The following is a 25,282-nucleotide window of genomic DNA, read 5'->3' as shown; positions in this document are numbered from 1 at the left end:
TTACTCAAGTAATAGTAAAAAAGTATAAAATTAATTATTTAATATTTAAAAATTATATCATCAGGTGGACCAAAATATAAAGTTAAGTGGAAATTTTGGTATTTTAAGGACGAAAATAAAAATTATTCAAGCAACAAAAAGTAACAACATTAGGCAACAGAAAATGTTTTCAAATCAGTTTCTGTCAATAAAAAACTTCTGGAACTTTAACAAAAACTGCAGCTGTGTGTCTGTGTCTGGTGAACTTTTGTCTAAAACATGTTTGTTTTTCATTCAGAGGGTAGAAAATCCAGAAGTTTTATTGAAGTAAGAGTAGAAACAATTCATCATAACGTTACTCAAGAAAGTCATACGTACAGTGTAGTAAACATACTTCTAAAAAAGTTACTCAAGTAAATGCAGCTGAGTAAATATAACTACTAACCACCCAACTCTGAATATAAGTACAACAGGAAATACAAATCATGACACGAACTCCCTCTGTACAAGCCGTCATTCGATCCAGGACCATTCTGTTCTGAAGAGTCATAAACCTCAAAGCAGCTAACTCCGGTTTAACGTCCTTAGAGCAGCAGCAGCATCAAGATTCAACGCTGTAATTCAAGATTTCAACACACAGCTTAACTTCCCCTTTTCCTGTACGGATGAAAGGAGGGATAAAATAACATCTCTGCTGTTGGTCCAGAACTTTCTATCTTCTGGAATATTAGAACTTCGTGTTGGTCTGCTGCTGATGTTTGGCCCTGATTTAAGGAAATATTCCACCACCATACGTCTACCTGGGACAGGGTGTCCAAGTAGGTCTGGCGTCTGAAGCAGCGCAAATAAGTTTAGTCCAGATAGAGATGTTAAAAATGTAGATAACTTTTTGAAAAAATACTGCTAGCAAATTTTTGATAAATATCTACTAAAATTGATGGATACATTTTCTTATATGTGATGTTTATATTTGTAAAATAAAATTATTTTTTGTATTTCCTTTAAATTTTAATTATATGTACTTTATGCTGTGAGATTTAGAATTCTAAGTAAATTTGTTGCAGTTACTCCATCAAAAAACAAAAAATGTTCAAAACTGCATTTTCTATATCAATGTATATAAACAAAGTTGCTTCTTTATTATCTTAATTGAAATTATGTATAACTTCAGTTTTGAAACCATTTTTTGTTGTTTTTGACCTTTTGAGATCTAATTTTGAAGCAAGAACATGCATGCATAAAGAATTTGTTGGCCATTTAATTTATTTAAGTTGCTAGTTTGACATTAAAGCTAGAAATGTTTTAAATTTAGTTTTTATTCTCAGTGCAGTTAATTACGTATATATTAATGTCTCCTAAAGTAAAATGAAACTCTCTCCACACGCTTTGAGCTTACATTTGACTTTGTTTGCATTTTATTTTCGTTTCTGCAGCCTTAAGTATTGTGTATATTTTCTAAATCTAAAACCTGAATCTAAAATTATTTGTATAAATAATTATTAATAAAAACATTGCATCCAGAAAAACAGTACGAAACTTGAAAAATTGTGATTTGAGTAAACAAACAGCAAACAAATAACACCAGGGGGCGACAACACAGATTTATTACCCACATTACCTAATTTGTCCGGCAGGCGGCGCAATCAACTGCTTCGGGTCTCTTCGGTATTCTTCGGCTGTGTTCGGCAGGTAACGGTCGGTACATTCAAATGTTCGGCCGGAGCTCCTCCAGAGAGTGAAGTGAAGAAAGAAACGGACGAACGGAGCCGATAGACGGCGTGCGGAAGCGGAATGACGGTGCTGCAGGAACCTGTCCAGGTAGGAACACCGTGTTCTAGTGCTGTCATGACCCGGGAGGGCAGAGTTCTGGAGCCGGCCTGAGCGGCTGCATTAGTCCGCGCTCGGTGAGCTTCTCCCCGCACCAGGCCGCAGCTCGGCCCGTAGCTTTCCTGGTTGTTTCACCTGTTCATGTCCACATACTTCGGCTTCCTCAACGGTCAGTCTGGGGTTAACCCCGAACTGATCCTGTTACTACCTGCTCTGTGTTAACTGACCCAGGGGGCAGAGCCAGACTTCTTTAGAAAATGTCTAATTTAAGATGTTCTTTGCGGCCAGGAAAATAATCCATTCACTGGAGAGGATCTTCTGACCTTTCCTGACATGGATGGTTTGATATCTTTATTGGGGCCAGTTTTCAGTTTTTTAGTGCTTTTTTTAATATCAGGAAATGTTCTGAACATATTGGTTCTGTGAAGACTCAGGCTGGTTGAGATTCTATACTGGAAGCCTCATACTCAAAAACCTGTTTTAAAGTCCAGATTTAGACCAATCTCAGATTGTTTGGTTAACTGTGTGTTAGCCGAACCCTTCAGCAGACCCGGTGTCTTTTATATACTGATATGTAATATTATTATTTGTCGATTTATGGGCATAATTTACATAGTATACTATATTTTAGACACAATTCTGAACATCAGCCTAGCTAGCCCTGCAGAGCTAACTGTTAGCTTGCTACTACCGGGTGTTAGCCTTCTCTAGCCGGCTTCAGGTTGCAGGATTTAGCCGGTAACGCTGTCAAAGGCCCGGTTCTGTTCTTCTGAGGCAGCCCCTCCTGTTTCTTGGGTCTATTCTGAGTCCAGATCCTCCGCACGGAACCGAATTAGCCCGCAGCTGGTTAGCTGCAGCGGCTATCATCAGCTAGCTGAAACTGTTAAGGCTTACCTGGACAGGTGTGCTGGTGACAGAGCAGTCATTCATGTGCGTGAGGGTTACTATTTGACAGATTGTTTATGATAAACAACAAACTAAAAGTTTAGTCGGAAGAAACGACAAGAACTCGGTGAAACAGTCGATTTCTTGTGTTTACCTACAGCAGGGTCCAGGTCTGGAGAACCCCCTGTGGGAGGGCGGGTTGTGGTAAACACAAACAGAACCATGTTCTGGTTGTTGTTCTCTGCAGTGTGTTGGTGTCCCAGCTTCCTGTGGGTCTGGAGTAAAGCAGTGGGGTAACTGGGATTGATTAGCACAGAATCACCTCTGTTTGGACCGAACCCTCCAAGAGGGGAGACTTTCTTGGTCAATCAGAACCTGTTAAAATTGTTAAATCCGGTTCTAGATGTAGAACCCAGGAACATGAAGATCCAGACCCAGTTGGCTCCCACTGTGATCAAACTACAGTCGATTTTTCTGTTAGTTAATCCGACTGGAACCGAGGTGTCCTAACGTCTTGTCACATGGGCCAAAAATCGACAATTCAAGAGTATTTAGGGGCCAATAAATGTAAAAGAATAAATGAATAAATTATAATAGAAAGATTAAAATATAATCAAGTAATTAAATTTGTCTGTTTTTGTTATCTGTTTGTAGAAGAGTAATGTTATTCATTGTAGATCTAAAACTTTAAAACGATTTTGCACATTTTCTGCATTAGAAGAAATGTCATTTAGTTTTAAAATTATTTTGGGCTTGATTGAACAAAAACTTTTGTGTCATTTTCTTTCAAAACACTTGTTATATTAAAACAAGTTAAGCAAATTAGATGATAGGTGATTTAGGGACAGCAAATTCGGCTCAGTTGACACAGACGTGGTTCTGGTTTTTACTAAAGCTTGGTTATAAAAAGAAATGTACTTGACATTTTGTGATGTAAAAAATTATGTTGGTAATAATTTTACTCTGATAAAAAATATAATTTAAAATTTAAATTTGGGGCCACACAAAATAACTCCAAGGGCCACAAATGGCCCTTGGAATAGAAGGTTCTGCTGTTCTGAGGATGAACTGTCAGGTCCAGTCATTACTAGTAATGACTGGACCTGACAGAACCAGAACCTGGTTCTGGTTCTGGTTCTGACTGAGGTAAACGCAGCTCCTATCGCTGTGTTTACGACCTCAAACTGAGTGAAATATTTCAAGCTTTTCTTTCTTATAACTTTCATTGTAGCTTCGTCTCAGTAAATTAGAATATCACATCAAATTGATTAAAAATATATTTTAAGTACCGTATTTTCCGCACTATAAGACGCACCTAAAAACCTTCAATTTCCTCAAAAGCCGACAGTGCGCCTTATAATCCGGTGCGCCTTATATATGGACCAATATTGAGCCACAACAGGTCCAGCAACGGACCTTACCACAGGGGCCGCGTTTCATTGGCTAATGCCCATTTTAGGTCACAGTGCAGCTACCACGTGCGTGACCGTCTCACAAACAAGCTACAGTAGTAAACATATGCTAATGTACATTGTGGACCATCAAAACCATGAATGCCGACTTACCCAGCCTTGCAAGAACAACAGGCATCAGTGATCTTGTCCACAGCTATATTTATGCTGAGGGTGTGAGGATCTGCTGTTTTCCTCATCTATCGGTAGCTTTTAGCTGTGACGCGCACAATGTTGGAGGCATCCAGTGGCTCAAACACCTTGATGTCGTCCAAAAAAGATGACATGAACTTGTTGGTTCCCCTGTCCATTGCCGTGGCTGATATGTTGTGAAAATCCGGCAGAAATGCTACGCTAATTAACTCAGATCGAAATGAAAGACGTCATGTTTACACAGACATGCAGTAGGCTGCTTACGTAGTTGGTCCACTACGGTAAGCAGCCGCCAACTTCTTTTTCCCCCGTAGAAGAAGTAGTGCGCGGTGCATGCTGGGATAGTTGTCAGAACACTGGTTTGTTAATAAAGTTTGATAATACATTTAAAGCCAGGGGGGGAGGGGCAGGGGAAGAGAGACAGAGACTGCAGCGGCAGCGTGTCGGTTGGTCTGTGTTACCCAGAAAGCAGTTGGGCATAATATCGCAACACCAACACCGTGAGTGAAACAACGGCTGGGCCAGCCTACTATATAAAGTACTCGGGGACCATTTCTTTATTAATGTGGATGTGTAATAATAGAGTATGAAGCGTCTATTCTATGCGCCTTATAATGCGGTGCGCCTAATGTATGAAAAAAGTCCTAAAATAGGCCATTCATTGAAGGTGCGCCTTATAATCCGGTGCGCCTTATAGTGCGGAAAATACGGTACTTTTTCATTTTCAGGCTCTCGGTAATTGGTCTGGGTTTATTCTCAAAACAATAATTACTGGGACAATTATTGTTCAGTAAAATATGTCACTGTGACAGGCTTAGTCTAAAATGTCCTGGTGGATGTTGATTTGATTGTGGACTTCAGACAACCCAGTGGACCAGAACCGGCTGCTGCCATGGCGACCCAGATGATTGCTGACTGAGGAAACTTCTGGACTTCCAGAAACATGGATTCTGGTTCTCTCCAGTTTTTCTCCAGACTCTAGGAAGAGTGGAGCGGTTCTGGACTCTACAGATACTAGAACCTTGATCTATAAATGAAAAGCAGACGCTGAGCAACAGTCCGGTTTCAGGAGTTCTGGTTCTGGAATGGTTTGATACGAGGAATGTAACTTTCGTAGCCCAGGTGTGGGATTTGTCTGAGTTCAGTGGATCTTGATTTCCTGAGGTTGTTCCTGTTCCTGGTGGACTTCGTCCTTCCACTCAACTTTCTATGAATAAGCTTGGTCACAGCATTCAGTGTCTGACTTCTGCATGTCTGTCCAGTCAGCAGCCTTTCCCTTGACAGCCTTGGTACAACATGAACAAAACATTTGTACATTAAAAAAGCTTTTTTATTGATAATCCAGGAGGCGCCACCAAGTTTAGTTTGAGTTCTCCTCCGCTTTCTCTCTGTGTTTTATTATCAGATAGTTGATCGCTTGTATCATGGCATTTATGTTCATATCCTTCTGCATTAACAACTAAAAATGTCGTCCAGCAGCTGTTGCTGTGTCCAGGTTGGTGATCAGTTCAGATCTTAAATTGATTTTATTATTTTTTTGAGACTGGAAATAAGACGTAGAAAAATTTGGTTTGTTCAATGTACTGCTGGTCCTTTTAAGAAAATTCTTGCCTCTTTGTCCTGCATGTTGCTGAGCCAAAGTCAGCTTTCCACTCAGGTGGACAATAAAGACTTATCCTGTTCTATCTGATGGTTCTGGTTCTGTCTGTGTTCAGGCTGCTGTGTGGCAGGCTCTCAACCACTATGCCTACCTGGATGCCGTTTTCCTTGCAGAGAGACTCTACGCAGAAGGTAAAACACATCTAACTGTCTGTCTGTCTGGTTAATTTTCCCATCTGCTTACCTGTCTCCATGGTTACCTGTCTGTCCTCCCCAGTGCGTTCAGAGGAGGCCCTCTACCTGTTGGCTACCTGTTATTACCGTTCTGGGAAGCCGTACAAAGCTTACCGACTACTGAAGGCTCACAGCTGCTCCACGCCGCAGGTTCGATTCCTGCTGGCCAAGTGCTGCGTGGAACTCAGCAAGTAAGAGCGCACACACACACACACACCTTCACACACACACACACCTTCACACACAGTGATGTGTCTGCCTCTCAACCCGTCTGCCTCCCAGGCTTGCTGAGGGAGAGCAGGTTCTGATTGGTGGAGTCCTGAACAAACAGAAGAGTCAGGATGACATCATCACTGAGTTTGGAGACTCCGCCTCCTTCACGCTGTCGTTACTGGGCCACATTTACTGGTAAGCAGCTGGTGCTCCCCGTGTCTTACTGGTGTGTGAGGCGTTCCAGCTGCTGACTCCTGTCCTGTTTCTGAGCAGCAAGACGGACCGAGCTGCTAAGGGTGCCGAGTGCTTCCAGAGGAGTTTAACCCTCAACCCATTCCTCTGGTCGCCGTTCCAGAACCTCTGTCATCTAGGTAACACACACACACACACGCACACACTCTTGCTACATATCATGTGACTGTGTGACTTCAGAAAACATTGTGGATTTTATTCCAGGAGAAAAGCCGGATCCAGATCAGGTTTTCAGGTTGTCGGCTTTGCAGAACTCCTCTTTAGCCCCGCCTCCTCCTCACATAAGCCCCGCCCAGAACCCGTCTCATCGTCTCGACACTGCACTGATGGAAACGCCGCAGGACACACTGGTACAAAAAAATGCACATTAATTACCTGATTTAATACTCAGATTACATTACGGTCAGGAATTCTTTTTCATACCAAATCTGATTTTGATCTTTATTTTTTTCCTGCTTTCTTTTCTGAAAAAGAAACTACAAATGACAGAAAATGTTTTTCAGTCATCCCTTTTGTGAGTTTTGGACCAGGCTATGAAAATTTATTCTAATATTATCAGAACAGAGATGTAATTTTATCAGCAGAAATGTCCTAAAAATCTGTAAAACCTTTATGAAAGTATAACTTAACAAGATGCTCAACATTCCTGATTTACACTTTTTATATTTCATGTTAGAGTTCTCATAAAATTAATATCTTACTCTGCTGATATTACGTCCAAATAAAGAGAAGCTGTAAAACACGCTTGTCAAACAATATGGCCGCCCTGCATGTGGTGACATCACTCCGAGCTATGAAACCTGATTAGTGCATCGGTGATAACAAAAAAATGTTATCTTAAAAACTAAATTTGATTAATCAATAAAATCGATTTATTTTCCAGACTATGTAATCTGATCATGTTCCAGTAATCAGATTACATTTGTCCCTAAATCTGTCTCTGTCCTCCAGGAGTTGAATCGTCTGAATCTGGAGTCGTCAAACGGGAAGCTGACGTCTGATTTGTCCATTTCATACATTGACTCCTCCCTCATCTCCCCGGAAACCGGCTCGCTATTGGGCAACACGGTTTCCATGGCATCAGCTGGCACTCTGCTGGCTAAACAGAACAAACCCAAGAGTGGGCGGAGCTTACTGGGGGGTCCTGCCGGCCTCAGCCCCCTGACGCCCAGGTGAGTGGGCCGGAACAGGTTGCACACCTGCTCAGGTTTTAGTTCTTCCCCTTTGCTTTGATTTCTGCTTTCTGCACAGTTTCGGCATCCTGCCCCTGGAGCCGAGCCCCGGAGACCCCACGTATTTGCAGAACTATTCGGCTACAATGGAAACGCAAACGACAGCTCCCAGCAAGAAGGTGAGAACTCACCTGAGACCAGGCTGTGATTCAGCAGGAAGTGTTTGACCTCACCTGTCTGCCTCCCCGCCAGGCCGTCTCCAGGATCAGTCAGTCCAAGTCCGTCTTCAGTCAGAGTGGGAACAGCAGAGACGTTCTTCCCATCCCCTTCAACCAATCGCAGACCTCAGCACCTCACACCAGGTAACTGCAGCAGCCAGTCGCATCGCCCTGGCGCCCAGCGTCTTCAATTTTGTCCCAGAAGTTATTACGATAAATGATAATAACACTGCACATCTGAGAAATCCTTTAATCTCCATGGCAACCATTCAGCTGTGCAAAACACCTGGGTGGACCTAGCCTCGCCTTTGTGGCGTAGCTCCTGCTCAGAGCTGCAGCGTCCAACCTTCAGAGCTTCACACTCAGTTCCTTCAGACTAGCTACCAGCAATTAGCAAACACCTGGTGGATCTACTGAGCTCATTATAGGAGCTGCTGCTCAGAGCATCGCTGGTAAAAACATTAATAAAGGAGCCATGTTGTGATGACTTCCTGGAGATGGGGTTTCAGAAAGATCAGCAGTTTTAAAGAGACAGAGACCCAATTTATGAAGTCTAATATTTTTAAGTCATATTTGATCTATGGAATATTTTTAGAACAATTGGAAGTAACATAGTTTCTTGATTTTGCTATTAAATTGCTCTTTGTACCTGGTAAACACATACAACTGCCCCTTTAAACACCCCATTGACAGTCAGTAAGACGGAGACACTATAAATACAAACAAAACTGGAAATTATCAACTAATTTTAATTTATCATGCAATTAACTGGTTTATAGCTTATAGACGCCTGTCTGTCCCACAGTGGTTCTCCTCAGGTTCTCAGTCCCAGTATGTCTGGTCCTCCTAACGTTCAGCCCAGAAGAAGCTCCAGACTGTTTACCAGCGCCAGCTCCACTGCCAAGGTACACGCCTCCCACCCACCGTCCGATTCCCAGTGCTCCCAGTCCAGGGGCTGCAGAGACCCGGTGAAGTAACGCCGGTTCTGTTTCCGCAGGAGAACAGCAAGAAGCTAAAGATGAAGTTTCCTACGAAGATTCCCAACCGGAAAACCAAATGTAAATCTGCGAAGACGGCGAACAGCAGCAACCTGAACGAGAGTCTGGACATCCTGAGGCTGGATCCCAGTTTGAACCTGCCAGACGCCAGGATGCCCCAGTACCAGAGGGCCGCTGCAGGTACCGCCAGAACAAACGGCTTCCTGTGGGCTGCAGGGTTCACACGGTGCTGGAAATCATAGAAAATGTTTGGTCTGGAAAGTGATTCAGATTTTATCTGCACGGTTTCGTGTTAAAGTTCTAACAAACTTTTAGGTGAAACGTGACCTTGTAGAGAGTCAAGTGATTATTTGTTATGCATTTAAGCATTTAATTTGAACAAAAAGATTATTTACCTCAACACAAACTGATTTCTAAGTTACTGAAATTGGGGATTTTGTTTATTAAATTAGTGGGGGATCAATCAGATGTAAACACTGGAAAAAAAAACTAAATCTTACAAAGTATTTTTTATTTTATCTAGTTTCTAGTTACAATTATCTTAATTATCTTGGCACACATAAGACAAAACTAACTCATAATTAACTTTAAAATTGAATTGATAATTCCTTAATACTGATAAAAAGGTTCTAGTTCCACTGGCAGATTTAATTTATAAAATGGGAAAAATGTTTTTCTATATGTAAAATAATCTGCTAGTTGAAAAAGTACTTAAACTTAAACTAACTTAAGTTGTTTTTTTTAAAGCCAATAATTCCTTTCTATTGATTTTTTTATTCTTTTGACAGATTATTTCACTCATAAGACATTTCTCCCATTTTATAAATAAAATAATCTGCCAGTAAAACTAGTATTTTTTTTATCAATATTTAGGAATTATTGTCTTAAAATAAAATCCTGTATCTTGCTGAAAAGTTATTTTATGTAAAAAAAAATTATTACAAGTGTACTCAGATATTTACACTAAAAAACAGACAAAGATACTTTCTAATGTTTGTTTGAGATATATTTCTAAACAAAATTGTAAAAAAAGGCATTATTAATATCAGTAATAAACGTTGCCACATAACAGTGAATTGAAAATGTCGTCTTTAGTTCATGTTTATTTTTATCTGCAAAGTTACTTTGAAAACTTTCCTTTAAAAGCTTTTGAAGTTTACGGTGGGAAAAATGATCAAACCCCGAGGTCAGCTGATCTATCTGCACCCAAATAACTTAATATTTATATGTTAATATTTAATTTCCCTTTGGGTTCAATAAAGTACTTTTGAATTTTAATTAACTGAACTGGTTTTGGGCCAAAGCTTCAGTTTTTTTTAACTCTGATTAACCTAAACCTGAAGCCCAGGTCTGATGGTACCACACGCGGTTTGTGTTTGTGTTCAGACAGCGTGATGGCGTTGCTACGGGAACTGGGGCGGGGCTACCAGGCACTGTGCTCCTACAGCTGCAGAGAGGCCATCAATATCCTGACGTCTCTGCCCCCTCAGCACTACAACACGGGCTGGGTCCTGACGCACGTCGGCCGCGCCTACTTCGAGCTGGCCGAGTACATGCAGGTGCGACCCAAACCCAGCAGACTCTCAGGGTTCACACGCGTTCCTGAAATCCTGGAAAATGCTTGAATTTCTGTTAGGCGTTTTTAAAGTTAGGAAAGTGCCTGATATTCAAACTCTACAGTTTTGTAATAAAGTAGAATGTAATGTTTGATTAAAAGCATAAATTTGAAAAAATGTTATTTACATTTCCAACTTGGAATTTTCATAAATTTCATTAAAAAAAATAAGAGAAAATCTCATTGTTTGAAATTAAATCAAGAGTAAACCTTTCGTTAGAATTACTAAAATAATTTCCATTAGCTAGAACAATTTTTAGAATTTGTTTATTGTAGCTTTCTTTGTATATTGTGTTTTAAGCATGTAGTTTGAGCAGGAGGATCATTTAACACAATCTGGGTTGTTTTAATGTATTGAGTATGCATTATTCTCAGTCACTCAATAACTAAAATAAGAGCTGTCTTATCTTTTATACATTAAACAACATTATTTAAGTTTTTCATTTTGGTCAGGTATTTATGGTGTGTAAGAGACACATTTCAAAACATATTTTTCTTAATACTTCAGTTTATTTTGTCCCTGCTATAAAATGTAGAATGATATCACAATACATTTTTAATAACAGTAATAAATTATGTCACATAATAGTGAATTATCGCCAAAGTGTGGCCTAGGAAAAGTTCGGAAATTTTCCTTGAAAAGTGCTTGAATTTTATTGTGGGGAAAAGTGTACGAACCCTGGATTTTGCTCGACCTGTGCTGGTTTGTCACCTGATCGCCATGGCGACCTGTGTTGCAGGCGGAGAGGCTGTTCAGCGAGGTGCGCAGGATCGAGTCATACCGCGTGGAAGGCATGGAGATCTACTCCACCACGCTGTGGCACCTGCAGAAGGACGTGGCGCTGTCGGCGCTGGCTAAGGACCTGACGGACATGGACAAGAACTGTCCTGAGGTGAGGAGCGCACCTGGACGCTCAGGTGAGCTCAGGTGAGCTGGCTGCTCAGGTAAACTCTGTCTGTCTCTGCAGGCCTGGTGCGTCGCAGGAAACTGTTTCAGCCTGCAGAGGGAGCACGACATCGCCATCAAGTTCTTCCAGAGGGCCATCCAGGTGAGCAGCTTTAAAACGGTTAATTTAAGTTTTAGTTTTTGAAGAATTCATCTTCGGAAAATCTAGATGCAACCAAATTGTTTGACAAGCCTCTTTTACAATTTCTATTGATTTGGACTTTGAATTAATGTTAAAAAAAAAACAACAGAAGGCCAGGCTGGGATTTTATTTTTAAATTACGAGAAAAAAGTAATCATATAACCAGAATAAAGTCATAACATTAGGAGAATGAAGCTGTAATTTTATGAGAATTTTTCTTGCCAGTTGGTTGGATGAACTTCGTACATTTCTGTGTAGAGATTCATAAATTCTGATATTTGAGTTGGTGAACCTGTAGAAACCCTGTGCAGATGTTCCCGAGCTGCCAGGTGTTTCTCTCACCTGCCTGCCTCTCTCACCTGCCTCAGGTGGACCCGGGGTTCGCATACGCCTACACCCTGCTGGGTCACGAGTTTGTTCTGACTGAGGAGTTGGACCGAGCTCTGGCCTGCTTCAGGAACGCCATCAGAGTGAACAACCGACACTACAACGCCTGGTATGGTAACCATGGAAACACATGACAAGGGGTGTAATCATGCTGTGAGATATAAAGAGCGCTAAAGTGTGTGTGTGTGTGTGTGTGTGTGTGTGTGTGTGTGTGTGTGTGTGTGTGTGTGTGTGTGTGTGTTCAGGTATGGACTCGGCATGATTTACTATAAACAGGAGAAGTTCAACTTGGCAGAAATCCACTTCAAGAAAGCTCTGAGCATCAACCCTCAGAGCTCCGTGCTGCTCTGCCACATCGGAGTGGTACGTATGTTTGCTTCACCTGCCCACCTGCGTGCAGCCCGGCTCTAACTCTGTGTGTGTGTGTGTGTGTGTGTGTGTGTGTGTGTGTGTGTGTGTGTGTGTGTGTGTTTAGGTGCAGCATGCTCTGAAGAAGTCTGACGCTGCGTTAGAGACTCTAAACAGAGCCATTGGCATTGACCCCAAAAACCCGCTCTGCAAGTTCCACAGAGCCTCCATCTTGTTTGCCAACGATAAGTACAAGGTAAGCCAGACTTGATCAGTTGACACAGAGACAAGAAGTCAGACTTCACTAGTTGACGCAGAGATTAGCTTGTCAGACCCAATCATTCGACACAGATTAGCTCATCAGACCATACCAGTCGACAAAGAGATTACGTTAGCAGATTCGATCAGTTGACGCAGAAATGAGCGATCAGACCCGATCAGTTGATGCAGAGACAACAGACCAGACTTCATGAGTCGACATTGATTTCTGACCAGACCCGATCAGTCGACATGCAGACATTGGTCCAGACTTGCTTAGTAAAGCAGAACCTACCTGGATCAGTGTGATCAGAACTGTCTCCCTGCAGGCGGCCCTTCAGGAGCTGGAGGAATTGAAGCAGATTGTTCCCAAAGAGTCTCTGGTTTACTTCCTCATAGGAAAGGTAGGAGTTGGTTCTGCCAGTCAGCTGCCTCTTCTGATCTCAGTCGTGTTTTTGTTTTTTCCTGTATGACCGTTCTTCTCCTCAACAGGTGTATAAAAAGCTGGGTCAGACCCACCTGGCTCTGATGAATTTCAGCTGGGCCATGGATCTGGACCCTAAAGGAGCCAATAATCAGATAAAAGAAGCCATTGATAAGCGATACCTGCCTGAGGATGAAGGTACGGTTTGCTCCACCTGTCTCTTTCACTCGTCTGTCCCTCTGACTCACCCGCCCCTCCCCTCCCTGTTTCTGCAGTGGCTGAGGTGGATGACAGTCAGGACAGCAGCTTCATGACGGACGCCGACGACACGCAGCTCCACACGCCAGACAGCGATGATGTTCTTTAGCCCCGCCTCCCATGATTGCCCCGCCTCCTGCTTGTGCCCGCCTCCTCTAAGTGTCAGGAGGAGAGGCGTTGCTAGGCAACGTTCTGACAGACGGACAGGATTTACGTTTAGCTCCACCCAGTCTTCCCCTCCCCGTCCTCTGACTGGCTGAAACAGACTGCTGCTGACCTGAAGCCCCTCCCATTAACCCTGTGACATCACAGCTGTTTTTTTATGTTCTTTTTATCATCCTGACGTAAATAAATCAATAAAACAAGTAAACACTGCACACTGCTTCTCTGTCTTTGTTCCATTTGCGAGGCAGAGTAGCTCCCTGTGGGAGTTTTAACGACGTCGACTCGAGTTTATTTGTTTAGTACATTTCAGCAACGAGACACTTCAAAGTGCTTTAACATAACACAGAACCAATGCCATCTTCAAGAAAATATTAATCAAATGTATTGATCAATGTCCAAGTTATTATTAGTCAAAGGCAACTCAAATTAGTAATAAATTAGGTTTTCAGTCTTGATTTAACTCCGTTTCTACTGTTTTGCACTTTTCTCAAAGTGTTTTTGAGAAATGCTGCTTCTCCATGTTTGGTTCTGGAGATGCAGAGTAGACTGACATTAAACATTAAAGACCTGAGTGGTCTTTAATGTTGATTCAACAACAGGTCCTCAATGTATTTTGGTGATTTATAAACTAACCGAAGGATTTTAAAGTATTTTCTCCTGCCATTTGAAGGACTTTAAAACTGGTGATGTGCTCTATTTTAATAGTGAAAACGCTAGCAGCAGCTGACTTTTTTTTTTTACTTTTTTAAAATTATTTTTAGGCAGACCTGTGAGAACACCGTTGCAGCAAGCAATGCAGCAAAAGACAGATATGGATTAGTTTATCTAGAGCTTGCTGGGGTATTTTATTTTATACTTTTTAATCCTGAAAATGTTTTCCATGTGATAGAAGGCCGTCTTTGTAACCGTCTTTGTGTCTCTGAAGGTTCAGGTCAGAGTCTCATTACTCACCCAGATTTCAGGCCTGATCTCTGGTTTCTAGCTGTAATAACTGAAGCTTACTCTTGATAGCTCCTGTTTTGGTCCAAAGAAAAACTTTTCTTTCTGTTCAGCTGAAGAACGTTATGGAGTTGATTTGGAATCACCTGTTGACATCATAGCGTATCATCTATGTAGCTATGATGGCTAATCTTAGTGGCAGAAACATGTAGATATTAAATAGGAGGGGTCCCAGGATTGAACCTTGGGGTACCTCAGGTGACTTTATGCGCTCCAATGAGTCCAAAGTAGTCCCTGTTTCACCACCAGGTGGTGTTTCCCCTTAACAAATCAACCACAGACATTTTGAGCTAAGAGAAACTTTATTGTTCCAAAGCACTTGGACAGCTGACAGGCACAGACAGAGCAGCGGTTTGGCACCTGGTATCAAACGGCATTCTGGGTAATTCTTATGTGGGGGAGGGGCCAACTGCACAGTCACGTTCAAAACTGAGAGGATGGTAATTGGCTATGGGAGATGACATCAGTGGGAGGTCGTCTGTGATTGGAGAGATTTTATCAGAGTTACCTGATTGGGAGGAGCAGCTAATTTACTCTGGACACCAGCAGTGGTTCTTTTTAGGTCCTAATCTCTGGTTTTCCTTCTATTCATGGATGCTACCTTCATGATCTTTCGCTATAAAAGGGTCGGCTCTGAACGTGTCTGAGGTCAATTTGATTTAAAAGCCAAATATGTCCCAGTTTCCATGAATTCATCCTAAAATCTGGGATAATTCTTCTCTGATCTTCTCTGCCTGAATCTCAGCAGAGATCAAGAAGGCCTCTGCTGAAGGTCTTCTTGATCATCTGATTCTAACATTTGGTCTCCATATCACCTCTGTTGGTCACCTGGGGTCTGTGTCATGAAGCATGCTTCAAACGAACATCCTAGGTGAGACATGAGGCAGTGGCAGGAACAGCTAAAACCAGGTGAAGATGGAGGGAACAGAGACTACCTGAGTCACCTGGCTGGCTGAACTCTGACTGGCTGCTGTTCACTCTGATTCATAAAGTCTCCCCAATCACAGCATGTCTTTATAAGATGAAGTTAGAAATATTTTGTTTCTGCAGTCTGTTGGTTTCCTTGGTAACAAAGAAGGTGGGGGAGATGCAGGCACAGAGCTGGTCCAATCACAGGCCTTGTTTGGCAAGGGATGCAGACACCTGACAGGAGGAGGCTGGTTATTAACACATTACCAGACTTTTGAAAGATTTCTGAAAAGGTGAGCCTCACCTGGTCGGCCAGGGTATCAAGGGGAGGAGCTTCATCAGCATTGACGCTTCCACGGGAGGAAGTGTTGCTAAGGCGACGGGGAGAGGAGTCCTCCTGAACGACGATTTCAGCACCATGGTCAGTCCGAGCTTTAGCATTCTCTCTGAACATCAGCTTGTGACTCTCAATCTGTAACAAAACCCACCAGGATACATTCTGATCAGTTGAGAAAAATCAGAACCATTCACTGGGACAGAGTAGAGTTTTCGCAGTTCAGAGCACATCTTTGGATCTCAGTGAGAAACTTGCTTCACTTGATCTTATGATATAGCTGGGAGCACAGCGGCCTGAGGTCTGTGGCCTTGGAAACTCACCTGATTGGTCTGGAAATTCATCAAACTGTTAGACTAGACCTACTGATGACAAGGACAAGTGGACTGGCTGAAGATAAAGTCAGGTAGAGTACTGCGCCAATGGAGATGCTACTAATTAAGTGCAACCGCAATGACACTGGTAAAGTCAGCAGTGCACTGTTTACAGAAGTAATAATGGATGCTGCCATCAATGGATCAGTGTTTTTAACTTCTTGAGCGATTGGTGTTGACAGTATTGTCACAAAGTCATGGCAAAATTTAGGACGTTAGGAAAAACGAAAACACAAATAATAGCAATCGTCTTTTGTGAATCATTGGTTGAAACTCTGAACCAGGAGTGACGTAAAAGTGAAAAAATCAGAATTGGGCAGATCAGACTGCCGTGACAAAGCTGACATTTGTTTTGCATTTGATTGCCTTGTGATTTTGATAAACAGGCTAATTGGAGTGATAACCCTTGACCTTGATGACCTGCTCTGTATGTCCGGAGGTTTACTGGTTTTGCTACATCTTGCCTGCGGGTTTTAAAAGACATCTTGTTGCCTAATGGATCTTTTGAACTCCCACTAACCGAGTCTCCAGTTTTGCCTCTTACTTCAAAAACATTTAATAAAAGGATAAGCGGTATTTTAAAATAAGGAGATCAATAGATTTCATGAGTGTGTTATTAGCATGATGCCAGAAATCACCTTCTTCTTCCCTCCTCCTGGAGTGTGGGTGACATTTTCCAGAGAACCAACTTTGGACTGAACAGTTTTGAAATCCACCTTCTCAGTCTTGATCTCCACCTTGCCTCCACCTGAGGAGCAGAAAAGTTGTGGAGCTTCACACAGTCTGTCACACACAGCACATTCTGAGATGTAACATTATACATATAAAGTTGATAAACAGGATGAACAGGTGAGTTTAATAATAATAATCCCTTTTAGAAAGTAATCTGTTCTTACATTTACGTTTACATATTCTTACCTGGTTTGTGGCGGAGGTTATCCTTAGAGCCGCACTTTGATGTCACGTTGCTTAAATCCAGCTTCTTGTGGACAATTTGAACCTGCAGGCGGACAGTTGTGGGGGTCAGCCCTGACCAGGCTTTCAGAGATGCACACAGAAACAGGTGTTACCTTTCCCCCTCCCGGTGAGTGCTTCAGGTTCTCTGTGGATCCCACTTTGGACTTCACACTGCTAAGGTCAGGCATAGGATGGGAGGTGGGAGGTGTTCGGCCACGGGCAGAACCAGGAGACCTGGGAGGGGTCCGGACAACAGCCACCTGCAGGCAGCACCAATACAACTAGTTTAACCAAGTAGTAGAAACACCAAAAACCAGTTCAGCATGGTAAATGTTTATTAAATCCAGAGGAGCACACAGTTCTATACATCACATCCACTCCCCTGTCAGAGCCAAGTCTGCCATGTTAGGCTTGTTTCTGAAAGGTAAGGCATATGAAGTGTCTTGCCCAGGGACACAACTATTGACGCATATGAGGCGGGAGTTTAAACCGTCAACCCACCAATGACGGGACCAACTCCTACCTCCTGAGCCACCGATAGCCACATGGTTTAAATCTATCTGAGAACCAATGAGACTAGATCCCTACCAGATGGCATTCAGTTCACAGGTCTGCCTCTCTCTTTATACAGTTGTCTGAGGATGCAATTACAACATAATCACTGACCATTGGTGCTTGGTAACAAGTACTTCCCTGCTACCCAGTTGGTCTTGTAGACCGCCTTATGCTCAAATATGGTGTTTGTTGTAGACATGCCTTTCATAGAAGTCTAATAGCAAATCTTTGCTCAGATTGAGATCAAAAAGGTTGTTTCAATCACACCCCTCCTAGTATCTACGTCATTCAATGATGTTCCTCAAGGAGCACAGCAGGATCTTTAGATGCCACTCTTTCCAAGATACCATTCAGAAACTCCAGGAATTCTGGGTAAGCCTTTCTTCTTGCTACTAGGTGCCACAAAGAGGTGACCCGTCTCAATCACCTTTCCAAAGCCTAGGCACCAAGCCTGCGATGATTCCCACACCCATCCAACACAAGAATCCAACACCTGCATTAATAGGTGCAGGTGTTGGGTGCAAGTCTTTCATACTTTGGAGTATGAAAGAACCCAGACCCTTTCCAGGAGATGTCAACTTTTTTGAGTTGAGATCAATAAACTCTAACTCTTTGATCCATCCCGATCTCTGAGGTAAATTTGCCATGGGAGAGTCTACCATGGGCTGAAGACGCAAACAACATATGTACCCAGGATCACAGAGACAATTTAACCCCTCTACAAAGTTACAGCCACCACTCAATAGGAGGTCTGTGTCAACCTGTTCTGGACTCATTAATTGTCTTCTCCCAAAGCTTTGGCTCATTAAAGCAAAATTGGTCTAAACCAGTTTGGATGAGTCGTATGTTCAGGTGGCCTGACCTTTTTCACATCTCGGTTGGGGGTGGACGATCTGCTGGCAGGTGAGCGACTTCCTGGACTGTTGACTCCATCCATGGACTCTGACAGACAGGTGGTACACAGGTGGGTTTATGCACTGGTTTTGCTGGTTTCACTAATTACACTGGTTCAGTTAATGTGGTTTACCTGTACTCTTAGCTGAGATCATCTTTGCGGCTCTGCTGCCCCCTGCTGTCCTGGAGACCTGAAAACACCAGGAAGATATTAGTGGTGACAAATTTTACTCCCAGACTCGAGATTTAGTGTTTAGATAATTTACCTTCACAGCTTCATCAGCTGTTGCCTTCACAGCTGCTTTACCTGAAGAGAACAAAACATCATCATCATCATTAATCCATTGGTTAAATATCTGCCACTGATTCTGATTGATGAGGCTGTTTCCATGACAACCGGGAGGAAGTGATCAGTCTGTGTCACCTTCAGGGGTAGAGTCTGTCCAGAAATCTGACACAGAGGAGGGAGGTGATGAGGGGGATGGGTGATAAGGAGGTGCAAGCAAGGCAGGTAAAAGGAGAGCAGGGATTGGGAAAACAGAAGAAGAAGCAGGGGGCGCTGTAGCAAAAAGAAAGGTTGCAACAGCAAGAGGTGCAGCAGGGGGCGCTGCAGGACAGACCTTTGTTGAGGGGAGGAGGAACGCCTGATCTTCTGAGAGGAGAAGAGGAGGCCTTTGCGTTGCGTTTTGGAAGAGCACCTGCAGGAGGCGCTGTGGTTTTAGAGGGAAAATCTCCAGGAGGAGCATTTGTTTTGTTGGCAGGGAGCTCCTCGTCAGCTGTGGAAGGAGGTGCAGGAAGTTCTGGTTGGTTCTTTTCTTCGGGGAGGTCTGTATTTCTCTCCTCTGCAGGAGGTTCTGGATGGCTCTCCTCTGCAGGAGGTTCTGGATGGTTCTCCTCTGCAGGAGGTTCTGGATGACTCTCCTCTGCAGGAGGTTCTGGTTGGTTCTCCTCTGCTGGAGCTTCTGGATGGCTCTCCTCTGCAGGAGCTTCTGGATGACTCTCCTCTGCAGGAGGTTCTGGATGGCTCTCCTCTGCAGGAAGTTCTGGTTGGTTCTCCTCTGCTGGAGGTTCTGGTTGGTTCTCCTCTGCTGGAGCTTCTGAATGGCTCTCCTCTGCAGGAGCTTCTGGATGGCTCTCCTCTGCAGGAGGTTCTGGTTGGTTCTCCTCTGCAGGAGCTTCTGGATGGCTCTCCTCTGCAGGAGGTTCTGGTTGGTTCTCCTCTTCAGGAGCTTCTGGATGACTCTCCTCTGCGGGAGGTTCTGGTTGGTTCTCCTCTGCAGGAGGTTCTGGTTGGTTCTTCTCTTCAGGAGGTTCTGGATGGCTCTCCTTTGCTGGAGGTTCTGGTTCAAAAGAGGCGCTTGTTTTAAGATTTGAGAGCTCTTTGGACTCCTCCTGCACCTTCACTGCTGACAGTACCACCTCTCCTTCCAGTTGCTCCTCATCTTTATCATCATCATCAAGTCTTGCTTCTCCTAGAGGGAATGCGGGGGAGGAATATGGACCCTCCTCTCCTGTCATCTTATTTTGTTCTTCTACGTTGTCCTCCTCCTTTCCTGTGACTTCCTCATCCTGCTGTGGAGGAGAAATGCTGGAGGAGGAAGGAAGCTGCTTATCCTTATCCTCATCCTGGATAATGTCTCCCTCTTCTTTTTTTACTTGGTTGCATGTTTTTGCATTTTCCTCCTGACCAGCTCCTTGTGGGTCTCCAGAAGGAAGCACTTCCTGTTTTCTCTCCATCCTCTCTCCTTCTCCCTCTTCCTGCAGCTCTGCGCTTCCATTTGGGAGTTTTTCCAGAAACCCGACAGATTCTATGTCTGACAGAGGAGTAGGAGACGAGAGGGGGAGACAACAGGAGGTGAAAGACAACCAACAACGTGACAGATGAGTCGAGTCGCTCTGGTTTTTATCTATGTCTGTAGGGGGCGCTTCTCTCCCTCTGGAAACATTCTAGATTTACCTGCAACCTGCAGCTGGATAAAATTAGATTCCATACTGTTTTTGTCAGTTACATTGCAAAGCTTTTTTTTTTATCCCCATAGCATCTTCCATTTTTGTTTTCTGTCTCTTTATCTTTATCTCCCTATCATCAGATGACAACATAATTCAAATGGAAGAAAAAAACCCAAACTGTTTTGGTGCCCCTTTCAGAACATCACCAATATAGTTAAAAACTCACTTTTTTCACCACTGGCGTAGGACATTCTGAGATGTGGAACTCTAGGAACTTCAAGAATTAGGAAAACCTTCACGTGCAAGCTGTTGCAGCCTAATATTTTATTCAGTCTGTCTCACCGGAGTCAGACGTTAAAGGAGGAGTTGCTGCTGTTATGGTTCTCTTACAGATGGTTCTGATTCCGGTTCTGTCTAACTTGTAACTTCAAATGGTTGGCAGAACTGTAGGAATCGGTTAATGTTCATGAAACAGTTCTTGAAACAATGAGTTCAGTTTGAACTAAAATCTCCTGGTTCTCCTGATTGATTATTGTTCACAAACCTCCCATCGTGCTTCGCTGCTCCTGGGCGGGGCCATCATTGACGGGGGCGGAGTCTCCATCCATCTTCGCTCCTGCAGAGATCAGGAAACTATGAGGAACCCGCAGATATCAACAAACCATATGAGGTGCCGTTTATAAAGTTACACAATATAAAAATTAACAGCAATATTTCTGACTTATTTAGCCTGCCATAGAAAAAAATGTGGGTTTATTTTTCAGTAATAATGTTATTCATACATTTATAAATATATGAATGACACATTTATTATGGATAATAATAAATATGAGTTCTATATTAAATATTTAATACATAGTTCCCACAAGTCTGAACCAGAAGTGATCCGCACTATCTAAGTAGGCAAGCGCATGCGCATAGCATAGCGGACTCATGGCTTAGAGATCAACAAAAATATGTGGGGACTCTTAGCGGTGTTCGAGACAAAGATGCATTCACTTCTGTCGGAATCGACCCGTATGAGACGGGGAATGAAAATATGTCAGACGATGTGGACAAGCTGCCTCCGATCTTACTACGATATAGTTACCTAGTGAAAATGAAGAGTGCGCAGACCATGGAGGGGCTTCGCAGCCTGAAATCTATGGACGCATACAGTTGAAAAGGATTTGTAAAGGACGTACGGACTTTTCATGTGAATATCACAGCTCTGGTGACTGGCAGAGTAAATACATGTAGTAGCATACACGTAGGCTACATGTCCGTCTTAGCTTGCAGATAAAAGCTACATTAAACTAATTTTGCTAGTTTGGCAGTAAGTACTACAGTACATATCACTTAGCACTACACAGACATGGGTAGAACACTCAAAAACTGTAATTGAGTAATATTTGTAATATACTTATATTGTTCATAAGAACATTATATAAGTACATTACAACTAGTTCCAGGCTTGTGGCTTGTTTATTGTTGCCATAGTAACTGCCTGCCAAGATAGCTGTCAGTTACGGGTGTGTGACGTCACATAGGGTAAGAAAAGTTGAGGTAATTTTATTTATACAGCACATTTTCAGCAACAAGGCAATTCAAAGTGCTCTACATGAATTAAAAGGAAATACATAAGGCCTATATATTAACAAGGTAGTTTACAAACTAATATTTAGTTCAAAATTAAATATTTAGCTCCATTTTACATATTAATTTTGCTAACTAAATATTGAGCCCTAAATTAAATATATATGTATATTTTTTAACTAAATATTTTGTTCCAAACTAAATATTTAATTTCTTATCTAAGCACTTAATTTTCAAACTAAATATTTAACTTCCTAAGTGAATATTTAGGTTGCTACCAAAATATTTAGCTATATTCAAATTAGCCTGCCGATAAGCAGAGGTGGAATATCAAAATAAAAGCTGGGTTTTACGACCTCTATATAAATCCCGCCGCTGGCCGCATTGAATCGCTTCATTCGTCGCTCCATTTCCGGGTCTTCTTACATATACAATTGATTCTTTTGTTCTTGACATGTCCAACTTGAAAACTAGGACGTGCTGTTTTAGGTGCTATCTAAATGTTTATTCATGTCTCTATAGCAACAGTTTCTGCATCAATATACAGCGCTGCTCAACACTTCCGGTTCATGTTGGTCACGTTTAGAGCTGCTAAGAACGTTTTCACACAATCAATATATTGATTCATTTTCATATAAATAATTTTGTTTTACGAATGAATAAATAAGAAGTCTTACAGTTCGATAGCCGCTGTTAACCGCAAGTATTTAGGCTTGATCGCAGTAATGAATCTTGATACAGAAACTGTTGTTAAGGCATGACTGTTACAACTGCAATGTTTTCAAAGTAACACGTTGGACATATCCGGAGGAAAAGAGTCGATGAATAAAAAAAACAAACAAACAAAATAATAATAATAATACTTGAGCAACGATTCCTCAAGACCCAGCTTTTATGATTTTCTTCTTCCCTTCTCCGCAAGCTGCATATTTAGATAATATTCGTAAGATATTTAGTTGCAAATTAAATATTTACTTTAATTCCCCATTTAATTAGTTAGAGAATTAGGTGTTTAGTTTGGAAGTTTTATGTTTATAAATGTATACGAGTTTTTCTTTCTCTATGACAAACTAAATAAAAATATATTGCTCTAAATTTCTTACTGTTTAACTCTGTAAACATCAGAACCACGTTTACTGCTGGATCTCTGACCCAGTTCGTTCAGGGTCTAGTCAGAATCGGTCCATTGATTTATCCGTCGATTTCAATTTGAATTTAGTCTCCAGAACTTCACAGAAATATTTTCCAACTGGACCGACCGTGTTTGATACCCTCCCCCCTCCAACACACAACAGAACCCTAATTTCATTCGGACTAAAGAAACAGGGTCACGGTTCTGTTTCGTTCCGGATTTTCCGGTTTTCTGAACTCAGTACCTGGCCCGTGTAACTGTAGGTAACAGTCACGTGATCCGATCTGATTACCCAATTGCCTGATTCAGCATAGTTACAATGAAGCACCGAGTCCAGAACCAGACGGACTCAGACTCATAAGAATGAATACGAACCGAACCGAACCGGCCCGGGCCGAGGACCAGGAGAACATGTGGAGGAGTTGATGGGCGGAGGAGGCCTCACTGAGCATGCTCACAACCGCTTCCATCATGATGCAGCAGTCCAACATAAAGTCCGGTCCGGTTCGGTTCGTTTCACCTCCTCAGTATCTCTTCAGCGGCTCCTCCTGTCTGCGCCTGACCGACCTCTTCCCTGCGGCGCGCAGAGCCGCGAGGCTGCAGCAGCTGCGGAGCCGAGCACCCCTCCTCTGCTGCGGCCTGCGGAGCTCCGAACCTCCCGGAGGAAGAGGAGAAGGAGGAAGACGAGGAGGAGCAGCTGAACAGGAGGAAGATGAAGGAGAGATGGAGGAGAGAAGGAGGTGCGGGCCTTACCTCCTGCTGCTGCTGCGGCTGCTGCTGCGGTCCGTCTGCTGCTCCACCCTGCTGCCGCTCCAAGGAAGAAGGGAGGGGTCGCTGTTACCATAGCAACCACGCAGCATCACTAAGGCACATGTTTCCGAGGAAGTGATGTCATCAGAGGACCAATTCCATTTCCTCTGATATGTTTCTGTCCTGAGCAACTGTAGAAGAGTTCGGACCAGGAACCCAAGAGATTGGAGAACCTTCAGCTGATTGGAGAACCATCAGCTGATTGGAGAACCTTCAGCTGATTGGAGAACCATCAGCTGATTGGAGAACCATCAGCTGATGGGAGAACCATCAGCTTATTGGAGAACCATCAGCTGATTGGAGAACCTTCAGCCGACTGGAGAACCATCAGCTTATTGGAGAACCATCAGCTGATGGGAGAACCTTCAGCCGACTGGAGAACCATCAGCTTATTGGAGAACCATCAGCTGATGGGAGAACCTTCAGCCGACTGGAGAACCATCAGCTTATTGGAGAACCATCAGCTGATTGGAGAACCATCAGGTGATTGAAGAACCCTCACCTGATTGGAGAACCTTCAGTCAAATGGAAGAATCATCAACCAACTGGAGAACAATCAGTCGACATTCAAATCAATATGGACTGATGGTCTCCAGTCAACATTCAGCTGACTGGAAAACCTTGAAATAACTTTTTTATATATTGGAATATATTTCCTGATTATTTATTGCTTCTCTCTGCTGAATAGTTTTAGATTTTAAGGTCCATCCGGTCGCATCGTCATGGTAACCCCATCATCTGTCTGTTGTTCTCTACTGTGACTTCTGAGACCCAGTAAAAACAAAATAGAGACCGAGCTGCATTCTGATTGTGTCCACCAGGTGTCAGTGTTACCCTGAGGAACAGAGCCGCTGTATAAGATATGGACATATCTGATCTATTTCATTCAATAATTCTTTCCTACACTGACAAGGACACAGCATTTGACTACTTTGCATTATAAATTAGCCTTCAGTTTTAAATTTGAGATGAGATTGATTGTATCTATAGTAATGTGACGTATTCAGGAATTTGAATTAATACGAGTTACAACGTTTAATTTTCCTTTGGGATCAATAAAGTGTTGTTTTTTTTTTCTTTATTTGAATGGTATTGTGGAAATTTAAACTGAGTTAAGGTCTTGTAATTGGTTAGCTGCCAGAGACCAAAGCTACACTTCAAAAACACAAAATTGTAGGATGTTGTTTTTATACAGTTTCTAGAGCAAATGTCTTGACTATTAAAATTAAGAGAAAATTAACGTACATGTAACTTTTTAGCAAGGTGTAA

At 42.6% G+C, this 25,282-nt stretch overlaps 3 protein-coding genes across 3 annotated transcripts; 1 reads left to right on the top strand and 2 right to left on the bottom strand.

Annotated features, from left to right (window-relative positions):
- The first annotated feature begins 1,659 nt into the window (after positions 1-1,659).
- On the top strand, positions 1,660-13,736 carry cdc27 (cell division cycle 27). The gene is made up of 20 exons (XM_014973212.2): positions 1,660-1,797; positions 6,011-6,086; positions 6,172-6,319; positions 6,411-6,536; positions 6,615-6,712; positions 6,798-6,943; positions 7,545-7,765; positions 7,845-7,944; positions 8,018-8,127; positions 8,789-8,888; positions 8,981-9,161; positions 10,368-10,540; positions 11,337-11,489; positions 11,565-11,645; positions 12,053-12,180; positions 12,317-12,434; positions 12,547-12,675; positions 13,007-13,081; positions 13,170-13,299; positions 13,377-13,736. The coding sequence occupies exons 1-20, from the start codon at positions 1,771-1,773 to the stop codon at positions 13,466-13,468; spliced, it is 2,412 nt and encodes an 803-aa protein (XP_014828698.1). The 5' UTR covers positions 1,660-1,770; the 3' UTR covers positions 13,469-13,736.
- Positions 13,737-14,806: 1,070 nt separating this feature from the next.
- On the bottom strand, positions 14,807-21,211 carry maptb (microtubule-associated protein tau b). The gene is made up of 9 exons (XM_088007946.1): positions 21,041-21,211; positions 18,813-18,853; positions 18,680-18,737; positions 18,515-18,594; positions 17,211-17,357; positions 17,059-17,140; positions 16,779-16,888; positions 15,737-15,904; positions 14,807-15,666 (listed from the first exon to the last, which is right to left on the bottom strand). Exons 1-9 carry the CDS (start codon positions 21,102-21,104, stop codon positions 15,634-15,636), a joined length of 783 nt encoding a protein of 260 aa, XP_087864072.1. The 5' UTR covers positions 21,105-21,211; the 3' UTR covers positions 14,807-15,633.
- LOC148158135 (uncharacterized) lies at positions 18,973-20,747 on the bottom strand. The gene is made up of 2 exons (XM_088007951.1): positions 20,723-20,747; positions 18,973-20,360 (listed from the first exon to the last, which is right to left on the bottom strand). Exons 1-2 carry the CDS (start codon positions 20,745-20,747, stop codon positions 18,973-18,975), a joined length of 1,413 nt encoding a protein of 470 aa, XP_087864077.1.
- Positions 21,212-25,282: the final 4,071 nt, after the last annotated feature.

This window comes from Poecilia mexicana, unplaced genomic scaffold (genome assembly GCF_051168715.1).
Source record: "Poecilia mexicana isolate PSO_F unplaced genomic scaffold, ASM5116871v1 scaffold_8, whole genome shotgun sequence".
NCBI lineage: Eukaryota > Metazoa > Chordata > Actinopteri > Cyprinodontiformes > Poeciliidae > Poecilia > Poecilia mexicana.
The sequence above is the reverse complement of the archived record's forward strand: the minus strand, read 5'-3'. Positions and strand labels throughout refer to the sequence as shown.

Excerpts from the sequence above, each read along its gene's own strand:
- cdc27 (XM_014973212.2), top strand. The coding sequence starts at position 1,771 with ATGACGGTGCTGCAGGAACCTGTCCAG. Across the intron at positions 11,490-11,564 it reads TGGACAAGAACTGTCCTGAG|GCCTGGTGCGTCGCAGGAAA; the intron begins GTGAGGAGCGCA and ends CTGTCTCTGCAG. Across the intron at positions 12,181-12,316 it reads AACCGACACTACAACGCCTG|GTATGGACTCGGCATGATTT; the intron begins GTATGGTAACCA and ends GTGTGTGTTCAG.
- LOC148158135 (XM_088007951.1), bottom strand. The coding sequence starts at position 20,747 with ATGTCCTACGCCAGTGGTGAAAAAA. Across the intron at positions 20,361-20,722 it reads CTACGCCAGTGGTGAAAAAA|ACATAGAATCTGTCGGGTTT; the intron begins GTGAGTTTTTAA and ends CTCCTCTGTCAG.
- maptb (XM_088007946.1), bottom strand. The coding sequence starts at position 21,104 with ATGGATGGAGACTCCGCCCCCGTCAATGATGGCCCCGCCCAGGAGCAG. Across the intron at positions 18,595-18,679 it reads GATCTCAGCTAAGAGTACAG|AGTCCATGGATGGAGTCAAC; the intron begins GTAAACCACATT and ends CCTGTCTGTCAG. Across the intron at positions 17,141-17,210 it reads ACTCACCGGGAGGGGGAAAG|GTTCAAATTGTCCACAAGAA; the intron begins GTAACACCTGTT and ends GTCCGCCTGCAG.